Source organism: Diplotaxodon limnothrissa, linkage group LG7 (genome assembly GCF_057381915.1).
Source record: "Diplotaxodon limnothrissa isolate DT_005_m linkage group LG7, D_limnothrissa_male_GT1.1, whole genome shotgun sequence".
Classification (NCBI taxonomy): domain Eukaryota; kingdom Metazoa; phylum Chordata; class Actinopteri; order Cichliformes; family Cichlidae; genus Diplotaxodon; species Diplotaxodon limnothrissa.
In genome coordinates, this window is record NC_140602.1 from 58,586,792 (window position 1) to 58,609,217 (window position 22,426).

The window sequence follows — 22,426 nt, forward strand, 5'->3', positions numbered from 1 at the left end:
TATTATCAAATTTTATTGATCCCTGGGGGAAATGTACAAGCTACCCAGCAGTGTATGAAGCAAATCAAAGTAGCAACATTAAAAGGATTACACTGGTAAATGGGCATGCCCTGTATAATTAAGTGACAGGATTATTTGGGGGTTGCTCATTGTGCAGTAATGTGAACCTTTTTGAATGCCTCCCCTGTAATCAGGTTTCACAAGGTGACAAAATATAAACAGATCTTTAAGCTAAAAGATGAAAGTCCACCTATTTGTGTGAGTGTTTGGTGTGTGGGCAGATCTCTGTGTAGGGATGGGTCGGTGTGTGTGTGAGGGGGTGTGGCTTTTTTACTATTCTATCTCAATTTCCCCCAAGTGCTGTTCATTCACATAGGCTGCTTCCATTAAACACACAAGGTCACAGAGATGAGTGGACGAATAGGAGACCTGAGCCCAAAGCAGGCTGAGATTTTAGCCGAGGTAAGACATTTACAATTAACGTTATGCAGATATATATGTTCAGTTGAATGGTTTAATTGTTCTTATCTATCAAATTGTTGTATCTGTGGGCTTGAGGTAGTGTCATATGCAGTAACTCATTGACACTGGTCTTTGGTCTCATCAAAATTGGTTGATATTATGCTGTGAGTTTACTGGGGTGTATCTTTTTTTTTTCCACACAACGAAACACACCACTTTATGTTAATGTCTTGTCTTGTAACATAAATTTAGGGTGGTGGGTTAAGCCTAGAGGAAAGTTTAACTATTCTCTTTTTGAATAAATTGAAACTACAAATAAATTAAAAAATCATTTTGTAGCTTGAACTGATGAGGCCAAGTTAGTACTTTTTGGGCCATTAACAGTCTTTATTATAAGTTAGGTATCTCCTGGTTGTAGTTTCATATATTTGTATGACCAACATATATTTGATTGCCTGTGATTGCACACTGTTATGTACAGACATGAGAGTGGTATCAAACCTCTCTTACTTTGCAATAAAGCGACCAAGTCTAATTTTGCAAATGTAAAACTGTTCCTTAAATAATAAAATAACTTTGTCTTCTCTCTGGTTCTCTCACTTCCAGTTTCGGGAGAGGATTCAGGACATCCTTCCAAGCTTGCCTGCGCAGCATGATCACTACCTCCTGCGCTGGCTCAGAGGTGAGACTTGCATTTATGTACAATACACACTGAAACCACCTGTTTATAGCAACAATCACCCAAGTCTAGAGTGACTAAAGACGAATGTAAAAAAAACAGAACCAGCTGGAAAAGATGAGTGACAATTAACAACAAAAAATCACGTGGAAAGGAGAGATCTTCGATTCAGTACACTAAATGTATGCCAGTCTCTCTTTTAAAGAGGCTGCCATATGTTTAATAAATCGGTTTTACTTTGACACATATTTCATATATGTTAGTGTTCTGTGTATTTACAAAATATTTCAATGAAAGTGCTTAAATATTGCCACTTACTGTTAATTTATTCTTCTGCCCTACTACAAGAATGACTTTGTCAATCCAATTACTTATCAGACTCCAACCCTGATATGAAGTGTGCATTCTCACTGTTCAGGTGTGTTGAGAAGCTGTAACTATCTTAAGATAAGAAAGATAAGATACTTAACGTTGAGTGAAACACAACAAACATATAACAAAATAAGTGGAAAGGTATGAGGGTCAATAAAAGTTAAAAACGAAACGTAAACCAAAGTAAATTGACTCAAATAAAATAAGGATGAAGTCGGATGCAAATATGAAATTATTTATTAAATAACAAAGTAAAATGTTTCAAAAATCAACAAAGGAAAAATCTGATTTCAAACGGCTTAATGAATATAAACAGCACATATCAGATGGCCCAGCGTAACAGAGGCCAGAGCATTGTGTTTGCATCTGTTCTCTGCTGTAACAGTGAGCGAAAAGATGATTCTCTGCTACCCAGACATGTTGTATTGTAAGGACTATTGGGTGACATATTAAAGATTTCCTGTATCAGTACTTGTGGCAGCTAACAGGCATAAAAGCTGTTAAAGACCCTCATATAGAGGCTAAACAACTAATAATGCTATAAATTAGAAGATTTCAGTAACAGGGGATATTTTTGCACAGAATGAAAGCTTGTGGTATACCACGAACTTTTCATGGCTGCCATTATACTCTACAAGTATACTGGCAGCCTTATAATGCCTGAGGCTACCTTCAGTCTCTGGTAAACTCTGATATTTAAAGCAGTTGAGTAGGAATAAACAAACAAACCTGTTCCGAACATGAAACTAAATCCAGTTTCAGTGCAAGAGTGTAGCCATACCAGAGATGGAGGGTTCAGTATCGGCAGAATACTTCTTTCAAGGGACTGATCTCATAAATATAACCTATGCGTTCATGTTGATTATCTATTATTGCCTACAAATTTGAGTTTTTCTTTTCTTTTTTGGGGGGGAGGGAATACTGCATTATATTAAATTTCATGCCTCTAACACAAGAGGGGCAAAACCTTTTACGTAGTAAGTTTATTGTGTCATTTTACTAAACGATCTGAATCTGAAGTGCCTGGTATAAGGACTCCAGACTTTTAATAAGGTGGTTTTAAATCAGTCTTCTTGTTAATTTCCACTGCCAGTGAAATAAAAGTCATTGAGTAATGCATTAAACATGTGAGCTTAGAATGAGGGAGAAGGCCTCCCTTTCTCTGAATAGCATTGGAATTGCTTCTATCTGATGCTGTGTTTAAGGGTCCAGTGAGACCTAAAAAGAAATCAAACCTGACTGGAGATAAAGAAACATAGTATTTTCACATGGGCTTATACTTGGAAGGAAGTTTACCATCCATCCATCCATCCATCCATCTTCATCCGCTTTGTCCGGGGCCGGGTCGCGGGGGCAGCAGCCTAAGCAAAGAGGCCCAGACCTCCCTCTCCCCAGCCACCTCCTCCAGCTTATCTGGGGGAATACCAAGGCGTTCCCAGGCCAGCCGAGAGATATAATCTCTCCAGCGTGTCCTGGGTCTGCCCCGGGGCCTCCTCCCGGTGGGACATGCCTGGAACACCTCACCCAGGAGGCGCCCAGGGGGCATCCTTGTCAGATGCCCGAACCACCTCAGCTGGCTCCTTTCGATGTGGAGCAGCAGCTGCTCTACTCTGAGCCCCTCCCGAATGGCCGAACTTCTCACCCTATCTCTAAGGGAGAGGCCAGCCACCCTTCGGAGGAAGCTCATTTCTGCCGCTTGTATCTGCGATCTCGTTCTTTCGGTCACTACCCATAGCTCGTGGCCATAGGTGAGGGTAGGGACGTAGATCGACCGGTAAATTGAGAGCTTCGCTTTTACACTCAGCTCCCTCTTCACCACGACGGACCGGTGCAGCGTCCGCATTACTGCAGCTGCAGCCCCAATCCGTCTGTCGATCTCCGGCTCCCTTCTCCCATCACTCGCGAACAAGACCCCGAGATACTTGAACTCCTCCACTTGGGGCAGGAACTCATCCCCGACCCGGAGTGGGCACTCCACCCTTTTCCGGCTGAGAACCATGGCCTCAGATTTGGAGGTGCTGATCCTCATTCCCGCTGCTTCACACTCGGCTGCGAACCGTTCCAGTGCGAGCTGGAGGCCCTCACCCGATGAAGCCAACAGAACCACATCATCTGCAAAAATCAGAGATGAGGCCACCAAAGCGAAAGCCCTCCGCCACAACAGAACCGGAGACAAAGGGCAGCCCTGGGGCGGCCCATCACCCACCGGGAACGAGTCCGACTTATTGCCGGCAATGCGAACCAAGCTCTTGCAACGGTTGTATAGGGATCGAATGGCCCGTAGCAATGGGCCAGACACCCCATATTCCCGCAACACCTCCCACAGGACACCCCGAGGGACACGGTCGAATGCCTTCTCCAAGTCCACAAAACACATGTAGACTGGTTGGGCAAACTCCCATGCACCCTCAAGTATCCTGGAGAGGATAAAGAGCTGGTCCAGTGTTCCGCGACCAGGACGAAAACCGCATTGTTCCTCCTGTATCCGAGGTTCGACTAACGGATGAACTCTCCTTTCCAGCACCCTGGCATAGACTTTCCCAGGGAGGCTGAGGAGTGTGATCCCCCTGTAGTTGGAACACACCCTCCGGTCCCCTTTCTTAAAGATGGGGACCACCACCCCGGTCTGCCAGTCCACAGGTACTGCCCCTGATCTCCACGCAACATTGCAGAGGCGTGTCAACCAGGACAGCCCTACAACGTCCAGAGCCTTCAGGAACTCGGGGCAGACCTCATCAACACCAGGGGCTCTGCCACCAAGGAGTTGTTTAACTGCCTCAGTGACCTCGCCCCCGGAAATTGGCGGGTCATTCCCCTCATCCCCAGACTCTGCTTCCTCCTCGGAAGACGTGTCAGTGGGATTAAGGAGGTCCTCGAAGTATTCCTTCCACCGCCTGACAATTTTCTCAGTCGACGTCAGCAGCGCTCCGCCAGCAGCGCTCCGCCAGCACTATACACAGTGCAGGTAGAGCACCGCTTTCCCCTCCTGAGACGTCTGACGGTTTGCCAGAATCTCTTCGAGGCAGTCCGAAAGTCTTTTTCCATGGCCTCTCCGAACTCCTCCCACACCCGAGTTTTTGCTTCAGCCACTGTCCGAGCCGCATTCCGCTTGGCCTGTCGATACCTGTCGGCTGCCTCCGGAGTCCCACAGGCTAACCAAGCCCGATAGGACTCCTTCTTCAGCCTAGTGGCTCCCTTCACCTCTGGTGTCCACCATTTGGTTCGGGGATTACCACCACGGCAGGCACCAACCACCTTGCGGCCGCAGCTCAATGCAGCAGCTTCGGCAATGGAGACGCTGAACATGGTCCATTCGGACTCAATGTCCCCAGCCTCCCTCGGAATGCTGTTGAAGCTCTGCCGGAGGTGTGCGTTGAAGATCTTGCGGACTGGGGCCTCTGCTAGACGTTCCCAGCACACCCTCACTACGCGTTTAGGTGCACCAGGTCTGTCCAGCGTCTTCCCCCGCCACCTGATCCAACTCACCACCAGGTGGTGATCAGTTGACAGCTCAGCCCCTCTCTTTACCCGAGTGTCCAGAACATATGGTCGCAGATCTGCTGATACGATTACAAAATCGATCATCGACCTACGGCCTAGAGCGTCCTGGTGCCACGTGCACTTATGGACATTCCTATGTTCGAACAGGGTGTTCGTTATGGCCAAACTGTGATTAGCACAGAAGTCCAATAACAGAGCACCGCTCGGGTTCAGATCAGGGAGGCCGTTCCTCCCAATCACGCCCCTCCAGGTCTTGCTGTCGTTACCCACGTGAGCATTGAAGTCTCCCAGCAGGACAACAGAGTCTCCAGGTGGAGCACCCTCCAGCACCCCCCCCCCCCCCCCCCCAGGGACTCTAAGAAGGCTGGGTACTCTGAACTGCCACTCGGCGCATAAGCGCAGATGACAGTCAGGACCCGTTCCCCGACCCTAAGGCGCAGGGAACAAACCCTCTCGTCCACCGGGAAAAACCCCAACGTACTGGCAGCAAGCCGAGGGGATATTAGGATACCCACCCCAGCCCGCCGCCTCTCACCAGGGGCAACTCCAGACAGAGACAGAGTCCAGCCCCTCTCCAGGAGACTGGTTCCAGAGCCCAAGCCATGTGTAGAGGTGAGCCCGACTATATCTAGCCGGTACCTCTCAACCTCACGCACTAACTCAGGCTCCTTCCCCACCAGAGAGGTGACATTCCATGTCCCTATTGCCAGTCTTGGCAGCCGGGGGTCAGTCCGCCAGGGCCTCCGCTCCTGGCCGCCACCCGGCACACAATGCACCCGACCCCTATGGCGCCTCCTGCGGGTGGTGGGCCTGCGGGAGGATGGGCCCATGTCTCCTCTTCGGGCTGTGCCCGGCCGGGCCCCATGGACTAAGGCCCGGCCACCAGACGCTCGCCCTCGGGCACCCTCCCCGGGCCTGGCTCCAGGGCGAGGCCCCGGTGACCCTATCCCGGGCAGGGTAAACTGTTCCCTCGGTGTCCTTTTCATAAGGGTCTTATGAATCGCTCTTTGTCTGGTCCCTCACCCAGGGCCAATTTGCCATGGGAGACCCTACCAGGGGGCAAAAGCCCCCAGACAACATAGCCCCTGGGATCCCTAGGGGCTTTACTAACATACAAAAAATAATTAAAGATTTTATATAAAGGAAGTGGAGTAAATGAAGTAAACATAATTTAAATGTGGAAATATACCTACCTCATACAGTACTCGAGTAAATTCAATTATCGCAACTGATTATGTAAAGTGTAATAAATCAGAAATTAGAAGTAACTTCAGTTTTATTATGCTAACTTGTGTTTCCAGTTATTAAGGTTTAATGAATGGTGATGATTTTTATCCCCATCTATTCTTTCCATACAAGCAGAGCAGCTGCAGGAAGAGCTGATATACATCAGAAAACATTGTTGTTGTTTTTTAAAAAAACAAACAAAAAACAACCTTTTCTGGCTGCATTAACTGACTTTCCATTCTTTGGAAAGCCAGTTTATCGAATAACCTGTCAAATTAATATTACTGAATCATGGTTAGTGTTGGCTCAAACAAAAGAGGACCCTTCTATCATAGAAATGTATCAGGATAAATTCTGAATGTATTTATTTGCATGAATAGTCAATGAAAATGTGCCATATGTGCAGTTTTCACATATGGCACATATAATCATTTTAGATTTTTTTGTACATTGCAGTTGATTGACTGAAATAAATATGACCCAAACTGTTAATTTTCACATTTTCTGTTTCTACATTTTGAATCTAAATTTCAGATTGATGTAAAAATCAACCTGAAATTTGACCTCATTCACTCTGCATTCACTCTGAAAACTTCTAATCTGACATATTATTCTGTGGTTTGCATGTGACATTAGTTTCTGTTGATGAGTAACTTGTTCCATGTGTTAAACAGCCTGTAGCTCCTGGTACCCAAACACCAAGAAGCACTGCAGAATGAATGTAAACGTTTGTATACTTATAAATACTAAATTAATTAATTATTAAGCATTTACTTCAGTGATAAAGCACAGAGAGGGGGAGTTTACAGAGGGAATTCATTTGTTGTTGAACAAGTGCTCAGATGTTTCATTTTTGGGGAATAAAAAAGAAAGCTTACATGTTCTTTTGCCTACTAATGTTTAGATTAAACAGCTGATAGATGTAGCATATTGTCTGATTTGTAGTTAAATCGGGATTAACTGCATGGCACGTGTAATAAAAGATATTTAAACCTGCTCACATACTCCCAATGGGTATAAACTACCCAAAAAAGCAAAATAAGACAGACAAAAAACAAAAAACCTTTTTAACCTACATATTTGAAGCATGGGTTCAGTTTGTATCAAAGACTGAAATGTTTTTTATTTCCTGTAATCTGATGGAAAACATGTATTAAAATGAAGTGCATTTACATGCTGTAGCTACAAATGTCACTCTTTTGTTTACCCTCCATTCCATGCAGCTCAAGAGGGAAAAACTGCCCAGAAAAACAGACATGAAACATGTTGTCCCGAAGACACTTGTGTTTTTAACAGAACTGCATTTTAAATTTCTTGTACTGATAAAAGCTGGAAAAGACTCACTGCTCACTGTTGCACTCTTTAACTGAAACATGATGCTCAAACTTGAAAAGACTTTCCGATAGAACATGTCTCCTCCAGCTTCTTAGCACAGACAGGCTACATGATGTATATAAAATATGGGCATGGATAAACCTGGACTCTTTCTAATGGCCAGCAGTGAGCCATTACTGAGTCAGACTCAAAAAAGTCTAAGCTATTGACTCATCAACTCTTGTGATCTGTGACCTCAGTAAACAGTTTGTGGTTTCAGTGGCTTACTGAACACATCATGATGTTTACTTTTAGTTCAAAGGGAGGATAAAGCACAGTGAAACTGACCATTGGGCTTGCAGTGTCCCTCTGTTTCTCAGTAAGATCCACTCAACTTTAATCATGACTGAGTTTAAACACCAAGATGCTGACAGTGAAAAATCTCAGCCTGAGTTCTCTGCTGCTCAGTTTTCTCCTGTGCTTTTCTCCTGTGCTTTAGTTGGTATTTGATGATGTAAAGACAAGAAATCAGTAATTAACTGTCCTGCTTTTGACTACTTGCATCTGTTCTGTGTCTGCTTCAAAAAGTTAACCATATATTTTATACTTGAACCAGAGCAGGATGATGCATTATGATGCATTCAGGGAAACAGCCCCCCCCCCCCCTTGAAAAAAACCCCTGTGAACTCAGTCATGCCATCTGTTGCCTCTCTTTCCGCTAGGCTAATGACCTACTGGCTGCCATCTTTACATGTGACCTGTTGTCTTATGTAATGTTTTAGCATTTAGTTAGATAAGCTTACCTTCCAAAAAAGTTGTGATATACTATTTTTATGTGAGATATAAAGTGGCATATATGGCATAACACTCTCTACTAAATTGCGGTGTAGTAACAACAATACCCTTTGTTTGTTTGTTTTTAATCAGGTTATTTATGAAAGCCTTAGTCGTCTTTCAGTTAATCATTGATTTCTTACCTATCAGTTTTGTCTGACAGTTTAAAGAGAATGAACATGGAGTCAATGCCATTCTCAGTGTAAATGTTTGTTTTCTGCTGTGCAAAACCAGACTTGGTCTTGGTCTCCAAGCTTGATCAAGAGTAAGCTTCAAAGCACTGACTGCTGCTGTTTCAGCTGAGCTACAATTTAATTAAGTTGTCCTGGTGATTTTTAAAAAGACTGATATTTTTTGTCTTCCTGTATTTAACAACACAAAAGTCAAACTGAGTTCTAAATCTTTATGAAGTATCATGAAATAGGTAGAGCTTTGAGGGCAGTCCCTGCGAGAATCTGACATAGTTTCTAATCATTTTGAAACTTGACACTAGCTTTAGGCAGCACGGTGGCACGGTGGTTAGCACTGTTGCCGCACAGCAAGAAGGTCCTGAGTTCAATTCCACCATCAGGCCGGGGTCTTTCTGTGTGGAGTTTGCATGTTCTCCCCGTGTTTGCGTGGGTTCCCTCCGGGTACTCCGGCTTCCTCCCACCGTCCAAAGACATGCAGCTTGTGGGAATAGGTTAATTGGATAATCCAAATTGTCACTAGGTGTGAATGTTCGAATGAATGTGAGTGCAAATGGTTGTCTGTCCCTGTGTGTTGGCCCTGCGACAGACTGGCGACCTGTCCAGGGTGTACCCCGCCTCTCCCCCTATGACAGCTGGGATAGGCTCCAGCGCCCCCCGCGACCCTGAAAAGGATAAGCGGAAGCGAATGGATGGATGGATGGACACTAGCTTTAGTTTTGTCAAATTGTAAACTGCAGTAAAAGTATCATGTCAGCTGGTCAGTGCATTCACTCCTTGATGCTACCATGTGAAAGAACACATCAGACTATACATTAGAGTTTGACTGATTAGTTTAAGGTATGGTTCGAGTGAAGAACAGATTACAGTCTGGGTGATCTGGTTTAGAAAGTTAGACACAGATTAGAATGCTCGTTTGGTGTTTTCACCTTTCACCAACTACAGCACCCATTGTACATGTGTACATGGGTGCTGGACGATGCTTCAACAGAAACCAGAACAGGGCCCTATTTCAGGAAGCCGGTTTAGAAAACCATATGTTCTGGACACTCGGGTAAAGAGAGGGGCTGAGCTGTCAACTGATCACCACCTGGTGGTGAGTTGGATCAGGTGGCGGGGGAAGACGCTGGACAGACCTGGTGCACCTAAACGCGTAGTGAGGGTGTGCTGGGAACGTCTAGCAGAGGCCCCAGTCCGCAAGATCTTCAACGCACACCTCCGGCAGAGCTTCAACAGCATTCCGAGGGAGACTGGGGACATTGAGTCCGAATGGACCATGTTCAGCGTCTCCATTGCCGAAGCTGCTGCATTGAGCTGCGGCCGCAAGGTGGTTGGTGCCTGCCGTGGTGGTAATCCCTGAACCAAATGGTGGACACCAGAGGTGAAGGGAGCCACTAGGCTGAAGAAGGAGTCCTATCGGGCTTGGTTAGCCTGTGGGACTCCGGAGGCAGCCGACAGGTATCGACAGGCCAAGCGGAATGCGGCTCGGGCAGTGGCTGAAGCAAAAACTCGGGTGTGGGAGGAGTTCGGAGAGGCCATGGAAAAAGACTTTCGGACTGCCTCGAAGAGATTCTGGCAAACCGTCAGACGTCTCAGGAGGGGAAAGCGGTGCTCTACCTGCACTGTGTATAGTGCTGGCGGAGCGCTGCTGACGTCGACTGAGAAAATTGTCAGGCGGTGGAAGGAATACTTCGAGGACCTCCTTAATCCCACTGACACGTCTTCCGAGGAGGAAGCAGAGTCTGGGGATGAGGGGAATGACCCGCCAATTTCCGGGGGCGAGGTCACTGAGGCAGTTAAACAACTCCTTGGTGGCAGAGCCCCTGGTGTTGATGAGGTCCGCCCCGAATTCCTGAAGGCTCTGGACGTTGTAGGGCTGTCCTGGTTGACACGCCTCTGCAATGTTGCGTGGAGATCAGGGGCAGTACCCGTGGACTGGCAGACCGGGGTGGTGGTCCCCATCTTTAAGAAAGGGGACCGGAGGGTGTGTTCCAACTACAGGGGGATCACACTCCTCAGCCTCCCTGGGAAAGTCTATGCCAGGGTGCTGGAAAGGAGAGTTCGTCCGTTAGTCGAACCTCGGATACAGGAGGAACAATGCGGTTTCCGTCCTGGTCGCGGAACACTGGACCAGCTCTTTATCCTCTCCAGGATACTTGAGGGTGCATGGGAGTTTGCCCAACCAGTCTACATGTGTTTTGTGGACTTGGAGAAGGCATTCGACCGTGTCCCTCGGGGTGTCCTGTGGGAGGTGTTGTGGGAATATGGGGTGTCTGGCCCATTGCTACGGGCCATTCGATCCCTATACAACCGTTGCAAGAGCTTGGTTCGCATTGCCGGCAATAAGTCGGACTCGTTCCCGGTGGGTGATGGGCTCCGCCAGGGCTGCCCTTTGTCACCGGTTCTGTTCATAATTTTTATGGACAGGATTTCTAGGCGCAGCCAAGTGGCGGAGGGCTTTCGCTTTGGTGGCCTCAGAATCTCATCTCTGATTTTTGCAGATGATGTGGTTCTGTTGGCTTCATCGGGTGAGGGCCTCCAGCTCGCACTGGAACGGTTCGCAGCCGAGTGTGAAGCAGCGGGAATGAGGATCAGCACCTCCAAATCTGAGGCCATGGTTCTCAGCCGGAAAAGGGTGGAGTGCCCACTCCGGGTCGGGGATGAGTTCCTGCCCCAAGTGGAGGAGTTCAAGTATCTCGGGGTCTTGTTCGCGAGTGATGGGAGAAGGGAGCCGGAGATCGACAGACGGATTGGGGCTGCAGCTGCAGTAATGCGGACGCTGCACCAATGCGGACGCTGCACCGGTCCGTCGTGGTGAAGAGGGAGCTGAGTGTAAAAGCGAAGCTCTCAATTTACCGGTCGGTCTACGTCCCTACCCTCACCTATGGCCACGAGCTGTGGGTAGTGACCGAAAGAACGAGATCGCGGATACAAGCGGCAGAAATGAGCTTCCTCCGAAGGGTGGCTGGCCTCTCCCTTAGAGATAGGGTGAGAAGTTCGGCCATCCGGGAGGGGCTCAGAGTAGAGCAGCTGCTGCTCCACATCGAAAGGAGCCAGCTGAGGTGGTTCGGGCATCTGACAAGGATGCCCCCTGGGCGCCTCCTGGGTGAGGTGTTCCAGGCATGTCCCACCGGGAGGCGGCCCCGGGGCAGACCCAGGACACGCTGGAGAAATTATATCTCTCGGCTGGCCTGGGAACGCCTTGGTATTCCCCCGGATAAGCTGGAGGAGGTGGCTGGGGAGAGGGAGGTCTGGGCCTCTTTGCTTAGGCTGCTGCCCCCGCGACCCGGCCCCGGACAAAGCGGATGAGGATGGATGGGTTTAGAAAACTCAGAGTGAAAAACGATACTCAGGGTTGAGTAACCCCGAACTGTCCAACTCGGAATATTCGGTTTCAGAAAGGCTGATAACAATTAGTTCAATCAATGCGGAGTTGCTTTAACCCCAAGTTAAGCGCGCGCACGAGGATACATAAAGCCCTGATCAGTGGAGCACAGATTAAGCGAGTCACCATGGAGACGGAGGGAAAGAAGGCGCGGTCAATGTATTTTACAGCGCTTGAGGCCGAAATTCTGATGGCAGCATATGCTGATAACATGCAAATTTTGCAGAAAAAAAGTAACACAGCCTCAGCTGCAAAAGAAAGGGAGCATGCATGGCAAAACAAAGCCGACAGAGTCAATGCGTGAGTGTTAATTTAAACATTGATCTAGGGATTTCCACCCATTTAACACGTTATTTTATTATATTTTATTTTGTATTTTATACATTTGATTTTGTGATGTGATGTGAGCGCAGGTGCAACCCAACAGGCCCCAAACGTTCCTGGCAGCAAGTAAAAATGAAATATAAAAATATAGTCCAAACAGGTAAGGTGTAATTGTATTATGAGCCATAGTGCTTGGTCTGTTTGTCCGATGTAAATCAATTGTAGTTAGAGGCTACATTAATTTTCTTTCTGTAAGCACTTATTGAAATTATCTGAGCACATTACAAGTACATATTTGCTTACTCTGTATGCTCATATGCGACCCGTTATAGCCAACAGAAAAAAAGCGGAGGCCCGAAAAACAGCTGGGGGTCCTCCACCACCACCACTCACAGAGGCTGAGCAGTTGGCTTCCACATTTGTGATAATGTTGGCAGCATCACATATGATCTTCACAGTGCAGAGAACACAAATTAGCATCCATTACTATAATGAAATAATTTGTTAGTTTGAAATGCTACAGGGAACTATGTACCTGTACATTAATGCTGTGGAAAGACTTCCTGTTCACATAGTCTCCTTCATTTACTGAAGGAGCAATGATTGGAATGTGAGTGCCATCTATACAGCCAATCACGCCTGGGAACCGTGAGAATAAATGTAAAATTTAAGTAGTAGTTCAAGTATCACCACATCATGAATTAAGTTTCGTTCATCCTGATACCTGCAATTTTGTGGAATCCCTCTTTGATAAATCTTGTGGGTCTATGACCGGGGAACACCACAAATGAGTACAGGAGACGTTTCAGTGCAACTGTAACATTCCTGACTGCCCGACAGACGGTAGCCTTGGAAACGTGCTCAGCGTCACCAATATTATACAGAAAGCTCCCGTTTGCAAAAAACCGAAGTGCAATACAAATAATATGTACAGAACTGAGAGAATGTCCGCGATGTGTCACATGAGCAATATTAGGCCTGAGGATGTTATTCAAATGAATTGTTTTTTTTTTTTTTTTTTTCTTGTTTTTTTGTGATAATATGTAACATTTACTTGCTGGCATTGAATACCGAATATATGTAGTTATTGAGATTTGGTCAATCTCGTGAGTTTATGGAAGTGTAGAACTCTTGTGACCTTTTTAGCGCCCCTTCTTTATATCGAGTCCATGAAGAAATTATTTTGTGTAACAACCTGAAATACATATACGTGCGATCTCACATTTATGGCTGCACTGCACTGTGCGTCTGTCCCTAGATCTTCAAAGTGTGCTTTGGAATACAAGTCATTAGATGGGAATTGCACAGATAAGTTGTGCTTTGCAGTACACAAGCGAGGAATAACCTGCGGAAATGACAGCAATCTACAATAATTACTAGTCTTTGAATGCAATTGCATTGAAAGGCGTTAGAGATGAAAAGGCATGAAAACAACATTGATGAAGGAGGGGGAAACTTGTCAATATAAAGTCTCTGTAAAAATGCGGCGATACATGAGAGATGATACATTCAAATGAATTGTAGATTGTGCTGAAAAACGGTAACGTTCACACAGAAAATCATCAGGAAATGATAAAATGTCCAAACGCGCTCTAATCACTCTCTCCCAGCGGAGAGCTCTGCGGAGAATTTGGGCTTCAACATCTACTGGCTCTTCAAGGAAGGAGCACGCCATGTCTGACACTTCCTACAGTCAGGTTTCCGACAAAGAGGCGGAGAAAGTCAGGGTTAGTTGAAGTAAACCTGCTAGGGGGCAGGTTAGCTTCACAGAGTGTGTCGTCATAGTGAATCACTCAGAATTAATCTAAACTCGCTTTGTGAAACCGAAAACCCAGTTTTCGTTAACTCAGGGTATACTTACTCAGAGTTTGCACTAAACCGGCTTCCTGAAATAGGGCCCAGTTCTACAACAACCGCAGTCTGACACTGCATATTACCATCAAGGTCTAAATTCCCTCACTCCACACCACGCATGAATTGATTCCCTGAATCCAGGAGAACATCTGGATCTGAAAGCCTGTGATATGTTCTTGACAACCTCAAGAAAATGTCTCACAATTTTGCTTATTTCAATTTGATATGTATTCCAAAAATGGTAAATAAATCTTTGGTGAATTTGTTGATTAGGATTGCGTCCAAAAGTCACATTGTTACCTTTTTTATTATAATTTTTAAAATAATCTGACAAAGAAACTAACTAAAAGACACACAACACCAATTAATTTCCCTGTTGAAGCTAATAATAGGGTAAAATGTTTGAAAGAAGACACTTTTCTAGCAAAAGTCAGCTCTGACTATTTCAGATCTTTCTGAACAGAGAGCACAAATGCTCAGAAACAGTGTTTTCTTGGTTGGAGATACTGTTACGGCATTTTGAATCAGTGACTTAGGTGATTTATGCTCTGATCAATAATGCAGGGCCCTGTCTGTTCACTCAGCTGTTTAAAGGTCCATAGTTCAGAGGGACTCAGATAAACGGGGTCTCTGTGTCTGCAGTTCAATATTTGTGTTAACCTTGGCCAGTCTCTTTGCTTGAGTAAAAAAAAAAAAAGTATCATAAGGTTTCTGTTTTATGATCATCAGATATTGTTGATGGTCTTTTAAGTTTACTTTCCTCTTCTGTATGCAATCATGATCAATCTACTTAAAGGGCTAATTATTTGTATTAAAATGTTTAATATTGCTTGGATAGTATCATGGCTAACTTTTTAAGGATTCTTTTTGAAAACATTTTTTTCTTTATCTTTTGGTGGTGATTTGTTGAGATGTTTGAGAAAAAAGGGGAGGGTGAAGAAAGATTTCTTTTCAGGTGTCCTATAGTTTTCCATTTAAAAAGTAATAAACTGGCAACCACAAACCAAATTAAAAAAAAAAAAAAAAACTATAAAGGAAGAAATGTATTTTCTTTGTTCTTAGTTAAAATAGGTATTTTATTTTCCCAGAAGATGGTGTCTTCTCATAGTGTCTCACAGTAACCTGGCATTTCAGTGTTACAGAAGTGGCGTTGTCAGTTTGATTGTATGTGTCTAATGTGGGATTTTTTTCTTTTCTTTTTTCCAGCCCGTAGCTTCAATGTTCACAAAGCTGAAAGCATGATCAGGAAGGTAAGCTCTGTGTTGTTCAGACGGTGAGAGCCTGTTTGCTCTTCAAGTACCCAACTAACACCCAACACGTATTTCTACCTGGTGCTGCTTTTCAAATCTCTGTACTAAATGTATTAAATCCATTAAAACTGTATTTACCTTTTAGATATTACATAAAATGACGAGTTTATATAACACAGTGCAATGTTAAAGATTAATCCAGTGTTTGATTTGTGGCCCTCTTTCTAGGGAATTTAGTTAGTGACTCTTTTCATGTTCAAGGACAAAGTAATATAGGACAATGTATAGTAAAGTAAATTCATGGAATTAATGGATCAGACTTTATGCCTATAGTTTTAGGGAACCTAGTGCACATATTTCCAGCTATATATCTTTTCAGAATTCACAGTTTAAAATAATCCTCATTGTGATTGGCTGAGTGATAAAGTGATAAAGGCACAGGTGAGTTGGGCTTATGAAATACACCACCAGAACTGTGTAGTTGAGATGATCATATTAGTGATATCTGCTCTCACTGACATCAAACAAATCCAAGAGTGGAAAAACTTAGTGAAAGCAGAATGTTTAGAACAGTCTGAGGGCAGAGCATTGGGCTCACAGAGGTTACTTAATGGACTCTTTGTCTGAAATTCTAGACATATTTAATATAAGCAGCCAACCATTGTAACAGTATATACTGTGTATATGAAACAGAAAATAAAGTAAAGCATGAAAAAAGCTTCTTCCATTTCAAAACATGAAATCATTTCTAGAATAATAGCTATAGAGTGTCTTTGACAGCTGGAGCATTTGTGGGGAAACACATTACTCTGTGTTTGCCTGGTTTTTGTAAGCTTTAGTCTTTAACTTACCCAGCCTTGTTGTCTTCGACCTCTGCAGCATGTGGTGTTTAGGGAACAGGTGAAAGTAGACACCATCCTATCTGACTGGAAACCTCCAGAGGTAACCTACTGCATTTTCTTTTTAGCTAATATTTGTGAAAAAGTAGTCTGAACTGAGGATGAAGGGGACTGTTGTTAAATGAGCAGTCTTTCAGACTCTTTAGTTTTTGAAGGTCACATTTTTTTCTTTATGAATCCATCTCTCAGGTGATTGAGAAGTATGTATCTGGAGGGATGTGTGGCTATGACCGTGAGGGAAGTCCAGTCTGGTACGATGTGATTGGCCCTCTAGATCCTAAAGGTCTGCTGATGTCAGCCACCAAACAGGACTTCCTGAAGACTAAGATCCAAAACACAGAGATGCTACGGCAGGAATGTCAAAAACAGTCTGAAAAGGTCAGCCAGGAGTTCTCTGTTCTTCCCTTTCCACTCCTCTCTGCTCGTCTCTTCTAATGTTACTGTGTCTCTCTCTCAGTTGGGGAAGTACATTGAATCCATCACTCTAATCTATGACTGTGAAGGACTTGGATTGAAGCACATTTGGAAACCTGCTATTGAGACCTATGGAGAGGTTTGTTATCAGCTTTTGTAACAATCACCCACTCATACACACGAAACATCTATGTGTCATTACTGCTTTCGGCCATGTAGATCCTCACCATGTTTGAAGACAACTATCCTGAAGGCTTGAAGAGGGTGTTTCTCATCAAAGGTACATAAGACCATTTGTCTGCATATTTGATTTCCACGTTCTGTTTCAGAATTTTGGTTGATAATTTGTATCTTTTGCTGCAGCGCCCAAAATGTTTCCTGTGGCCTACAACCTGATCAAACACTTTCTGTGTGAGGAAACACGGCGCAAGATCATTGTTTTAGGAAGTAAGACAACTTTTCTTTATCCCAGTGTTTTCTGAGTCTTTACTTGATCTTGATGCTAACATTAGCATGCTGAAGTAACAAAGTACTTGCAAAAAGCAGAAACGGGATTCTGAGACCACCCATGTGAAAGCCTTCCATTACTTGGCTACGTCTAGAAATTCTGTCCATAAAAATTACAAACAGAATGGATGACAAAGGGCAGCCCTGGCGGAGATCATCATGAACTTATCGCTGGCTATGCGGACCAAGCTCTTGCAATGTTTCTATAAGGACTGAATGACCACAGGTCTGGTGATACAATTATGAAATCGATCATCGACCTACTGCCTAGAGCTTCCTGGTACCATGTTTTAACTTATGCTAAAACATGGTTTTTGTTTTGGAGAAACTGTGGTTTGCACAGAAATCCAACAATAAAACACAGCTTGGGTTCAGATCCAGGAGGCCATTCCTCCCAATTATGCCTCTCACCCAGGGCAACTCTAGACTAACACAGAGTCCATCCCGGCTCCAGGAGACTGGTTCTAGAGCCCAAGCCGTGCGTTGAGGTGAGCCCAACTATATCTCATGAGGATGAGCTGGGACGAATCTCTGGTGGGCTCCTTCCCCGCCAGAGAGTTGACATCCCATGTCCCAATTTTGGTAGCTGGGGATCGATCCACCAGGGCTTCTGTGCTACCTGGCACACATTGCACCTGACCCCTATGGTCAATATGCAGTCTTTCTTATATTTACTATTTAGAGTTTATAATTTTACTCTTTTCATCTACACGAATGTCAACCTATAAAGGAACTAAGGTCATGAAACAAAGCAGTCTTATTAAACTAAAAAGTTTTAAATTACAATATTGTGTTTACAGGTAACTGGCAAGAAGTGCTACGTGAACATATTGACCCAGATCAGCTTCCAGTGGTGTATGGAGGAACTCTGACTGACCCAGATGGAGACCCCCACTGCAGAACCATGGTGAGAACAGAGGGAAAGACTGATTAAATACAATGCTGTTCCTCTAAAATTGGAGACTAAAGTGATGCGTGTTTTTGTGTATTGTGGTTGCAGATCAATTTTGGTGGTACAGTTCCCAAGTCCTACTATGTGCAGGATTCAGTGAAGGTTCAGTATAACAAAAGTGTGACCATCAGCCGTGGCTCTGTCATCCAGCTGGAGTTTGATGTTCCTGCAGCCAGCAGCCTCCTGAGGTACAGCAGGTTTATTCTGTGTTCTGAGAACAATGAATCACTGACTTGTAGTGTGTGTTTGTGGTGATTTAGTGATATAGACTTTAAAATTAAATTAAATTTAAAAAAAATACTAAAGCTGCCACTCATGATGAATTCATTATTGCTTGTCAGGTGGCAGTTTGCCAGTGATGGAGCAGATATTGGGTTTGGAGTGTACAAGAGGACTAAAGAGGGCAGCCAACAGAAGATAGCTGACATGCAGCAAGTTCTACCCAGCGAGCGCTACAATGCACACTTGGTCCCTGAAGATAGCTGCCTCACCTGTCCTGAGCCCGGAGTCTGTAAGTAACTCACAGCTGTGTGTACAGGTACTTTTGCAGTAATGTCTGCAAAATTAGTCTGTAACAATGAAAATTGCTCATTTCATTTTGCTTCCAATGCGCCAGACTTTCTTGTTATTTTTTCTTTAAGTGGACTTGAGCAACAGTCCTCCAGCTTTCTAAAGATCTTTCAAACTCTATTCAAAGACCGTTTATATAGGAATCCTTTTTGTTTGTTTGTTGAGGCACTTTAACAATTGACATGTGAATCATTTAAGCATATTCAAGGCTCCTAACTCAATGGACATAACGGATAACTTAAATTCAATTTTAAATTGTAACTTTACGTACCTCGTTACTAGCAGCCTGTTGTAAAAACACAAAGCACATAATTTATTCCCTTTTCCTTAGCTAAATGTCAGACTGCCTTTCAAACCACCAAAGATAACAGTTTAATAGGCATACAATAGTACTTTTGCACTAACAAGGTGATTCCCAAAGAGCTATTGGCCAAAAACTTGGCATATCTCAACATTGTATGCAGTGGGTCCTTAGAAAATGTGAGGAAACTGTCAAGTGGAGGACAAAAGAAAATGTGGCAGACCTAAAAAAATTACCTACAGCAGATGAGAAGTTGAGGTATACCAAATTACATAAAAACTGGACTGAAAATCAAGTGCCAATAAATGTTATGTAGTGATGACTCCAGATGTGAAATTTTGGTTTAAATTGTCATTGATATCAGGACAGAGGTACAACAGTGAGTGTCTTACAGTCATAATACAGTGAAGGCTCTCGCTAATCCAGTATGACCTTTATGTGAAAGCAGTGAGGGATCATCTGGACAGAGAATGTAGCAAAAGGCTAGCTCTTCTTTGGATGCTATAGGGTGTTCACATATTCAGAATCAACAAAATTCTTATTAAAACACAACCTGTCACATTTATAGAGTGATTTAGAAGTGTAGCTGTAACGCGGTGATTTCCCTTGTGGGATCAATAAAGTATTTTATGCGTTTACAGGATGATAGCTTTTCTTAGCTGTTAGTGACTGTATCCTTTGCTTTGTGCAGATGTGCTGTGTTTTGATAACAGCTACAGCATCCTTCAGTCCAAGAAAGTGAGATACAAGGTTGAAGTTATTCCACCGGCAGATGTTCTGATGCAATATCCACGCAGCAGTGGTGATGGAAGGCTACAGTGAGGACACCCACAGCTGAGAGGACACAGTTCTGATCTTTGTTACTAGTTAGCTATGTCATCCCATCGGGGCTAAATTACCTCCACTTCTTCCACTGCGTTCAGTATGTATGAATTCATGATACACACATGCATACATTTGTTGTAATTTTATTACGAAGTGACTTAAAACCAGGCTGAATTTGGGAGTCACAGCTGAATCTGCAGCTTTCTTTATCTTTATAGAACTTTTCACTGATTAAAACTTGAAGTTTACCTGACTAATTGCTAAACAACCCATGATAGCTGATTCTACTGGTCACTTTGAATCAGCAAAAAAGATGTTTTTGTATACATCTGATTCATTTTGAGCTCTATTTTTGGCATCTACCCCCTCTCAAGGGAATTATCGCTGGGGGGGGGGGGTTCAGCCCCATTTTGATCACAAACTTCATGTAATTCATCTATATGTAGTCTGTGAGTTAAGCTTGTGAGGGAAGTTAAACAAAATATCTAAATCATCAATCAATATATATTTCTCAATCAAACGCTAAATCATGAGATCATTTCTGAACATGTATTTACACATACATTTAGGACACTGTACACATTATAATTAAACACTGTTAGGTGTGTTTGGCTTGTAGTTAATGTAACAGATGAGTTACTTTAATTGGAGAGCTTTCCACAGACTTCTGAAGGTTTACTTCAGCATCTTTTAGTGGTAGCTTTAGCTAGTATTGAGTGGTACATACAGTATTATTAAGGGAAATATTAAACAAATTGAGAGAAATAACAGGGTTGGTTTGCCCACGGTGTAATGTAGCCATTGTTTTCCACTGCAAAGAAGAACCATTCAGAACAACAGTAACAAAAAGAAATGTTTACTTTATACAGCATTTCAAACCAGAACCACAATTAACTGTACAAGCTCATCATTTAATACTGAAGGACCACATTTGTAAAGATTTACTGTGTTCTAGTAATTTTTGTAATTAATATGGTAATATATTAGTAAGATGTTCATATATACGTGCTTTGTGAAATATAGTATAATATAAGTGCTTTGTATAAGTGCGTCAGTTTGGGATGGATACAAGAAAAAAAAGCCCTTAAGTTTTAAAAGGCCCACAACATCATGTTTTTGTTGCCATATTTGTCTCTTTATAGTCATCCTGTCTGTGTAGATGTGTTCAGCTCCTTGTGGTAGTTTTGCATCTTGTACATAGTTTCTCTGTCTTAATATTGACATGTTTTGTTTTTGTAATCTGGGCCTGTTCTATGAAGAGAGTTGAACATATCCAGGGTGTCTTTTTGTAATCTGGATTCATCCACTAACCTGGTTATTAGCTGGTTATCAGCTTGTACATTTCATTATTTTTTAAAAGAGAGTTTTAGGTTTTATTCTGCTGCCTGGATTGTTATTAGCTGTTTGAGAGCATGTAAAGAATAAATATAAAAATTGAATTCAAATGAATGCTTAGAGCTGGAATTTGGAACATATCCTGCTCAACAACAGTACAATTTACCATGGCAATATACCCTCATAAGAAGCTAACTACCTTCATGATACAAAACACGCCAGGATTAACCAGTGGAAATATGGTTTAAGAGGTTAAGTAATACAAACTTCCGTGTTAGAGAAAACACACTGTAAAGTAATACAGTATTACAAGTGTGCATTTTAGGCACTTTGGTGGGTAAGATTGGAACAGAGCTACTACATTTAAAAAAAAGTTTAGCCTATTTGAAAGAAAGGTGTCATAAATGTAGACTGTGTAAATTAACCAACTTAGCAATATCACAATTCTATCTTTTAGACATGTGAGAATAATGGATTGTAACTGACTATTTCTTTAAATTTATATTTAAAAGATAGTGTTAATTTTTCACCTATAGACTCAGTTGTGTTTAACAGCCTAAGAGTAAAAAAAGAAAAGAAAAATAACACCAGAACGTAATGGGTAGGCTTAGTTTATGTGCCAATTGCATATAAAGTCCACAAGTACAAATAGTTTTTCTGGTACAAACATGCACAGAGGCAAAACAGTCAAATTACTTTCTGGGGCTATTTATCAAATCAAATTCTGAAGTTTTGTTTGATAAGTGTACCTCCACTCTGCTCAAACTGGATAATAATGGCCTTTAAAATTACTGATTGCTGCACTATAATCTCTTGAAATTAAAGATGTACATAATTATAATTGATCCACAATCTAAAGAAGCATGACGTCATGATGTAAAATGATGCTGGTTTATTTCTTAATCATTGGAAACTCTGTCATTGTGGAATTTTAATAAATAAATTTTTATTCATAAATACAAACCTTTTGTACTGTTTTTTAATACAGTATCCCTTATGTTCAAGCACATGCAAGTGTGGTATTACAGAAACACATAATAATCAGTATGTGACTGCAAACTTTCAGCTTTAATTCTGTTTGTTTAACAAATACTTTAGATTAGACACTGTTGGGGAATTACATACATTTTTTTACATAGTCTCTCATTTTCTGAAGCGTCAGTGACTGCCTGAAGTCTAGAAGCCATAGACATCACCATGAAATCAAACCATGTGAAAGGAACAAACGTTCAT

At 43.0% G+C, this 22,426-nt stretch overlaps 1 protein-coding gene across 2 annotated transcripts; it reads left to right on the forward strand.

Annotated features, from left to right (window-relative positions):
* Window positions 1-380: 380 nt before the first annotated feature.
* LOC146629379 (SEC14-like protein 2) lies at window positions 381-22,061 on the forward strand. 2 transcript variants are annotated; one of them, XM_085360049.1, is made up of 12 exons: window positions 381-462; window positions 1,069-1,144; window positions 15,347-15,390; window positions 16,270-16,332; window positions 16,479-16,667; window positions 16,747-16,842; window positions 16,923-16,983; window positions 17,067-17,150; window positions 18,011-18,117; window positions 18,211-18,350; window positions 18,504-18,673; window positions 19,725-22,061. In XM_085360049.1, the coding sequence occupies exons 1-12, from the start codon at window positions 409-411 to the stop codon at window positions 19,853-19,855; spliced, it is 1,215 nt and encodes a 404-aa protein (XP_085216175.1). In that variant the 5' UTR covers window positions 381-408; the 3' UTR covers window positions 19,856-22,061. The 2 variants fall into 2 exon arrangements, with proteins under 2 accessions (XP_085216175.1, XP_085216176.1); XM_085360050.1 differs by lacking the exon at window positions 16,270-16,332.
* Window positions 22,062-22,426: the final 365 nt, after the last annotated feature.

Excerpts from the sequence above, each read along its gene's own strand:
- LOC146629379 (XM_085360049.1), top strand. The coding sequence starts at position 409 with ATGAGTGGACGAATAGGAGACCTGAGCCCAAAGCAGGCTGAGATTTTA. Across the intron at positions 18,118-18,210 it reads ACCCCCACTGCAGAACCATG|ATCAATTTTGGTGGTACAGT; the intron begins GTGAGAACAGAG and ends TTGTGGTTGCAG. Across the intron at positions 18,674-19,724 it reads CTGTCCTGAGCCCGGAGTCT|ATGTGCTGTGTTTTGATAAC; the intron begins GTAAGTAACTCA and ends TGCTTTGTGCAG.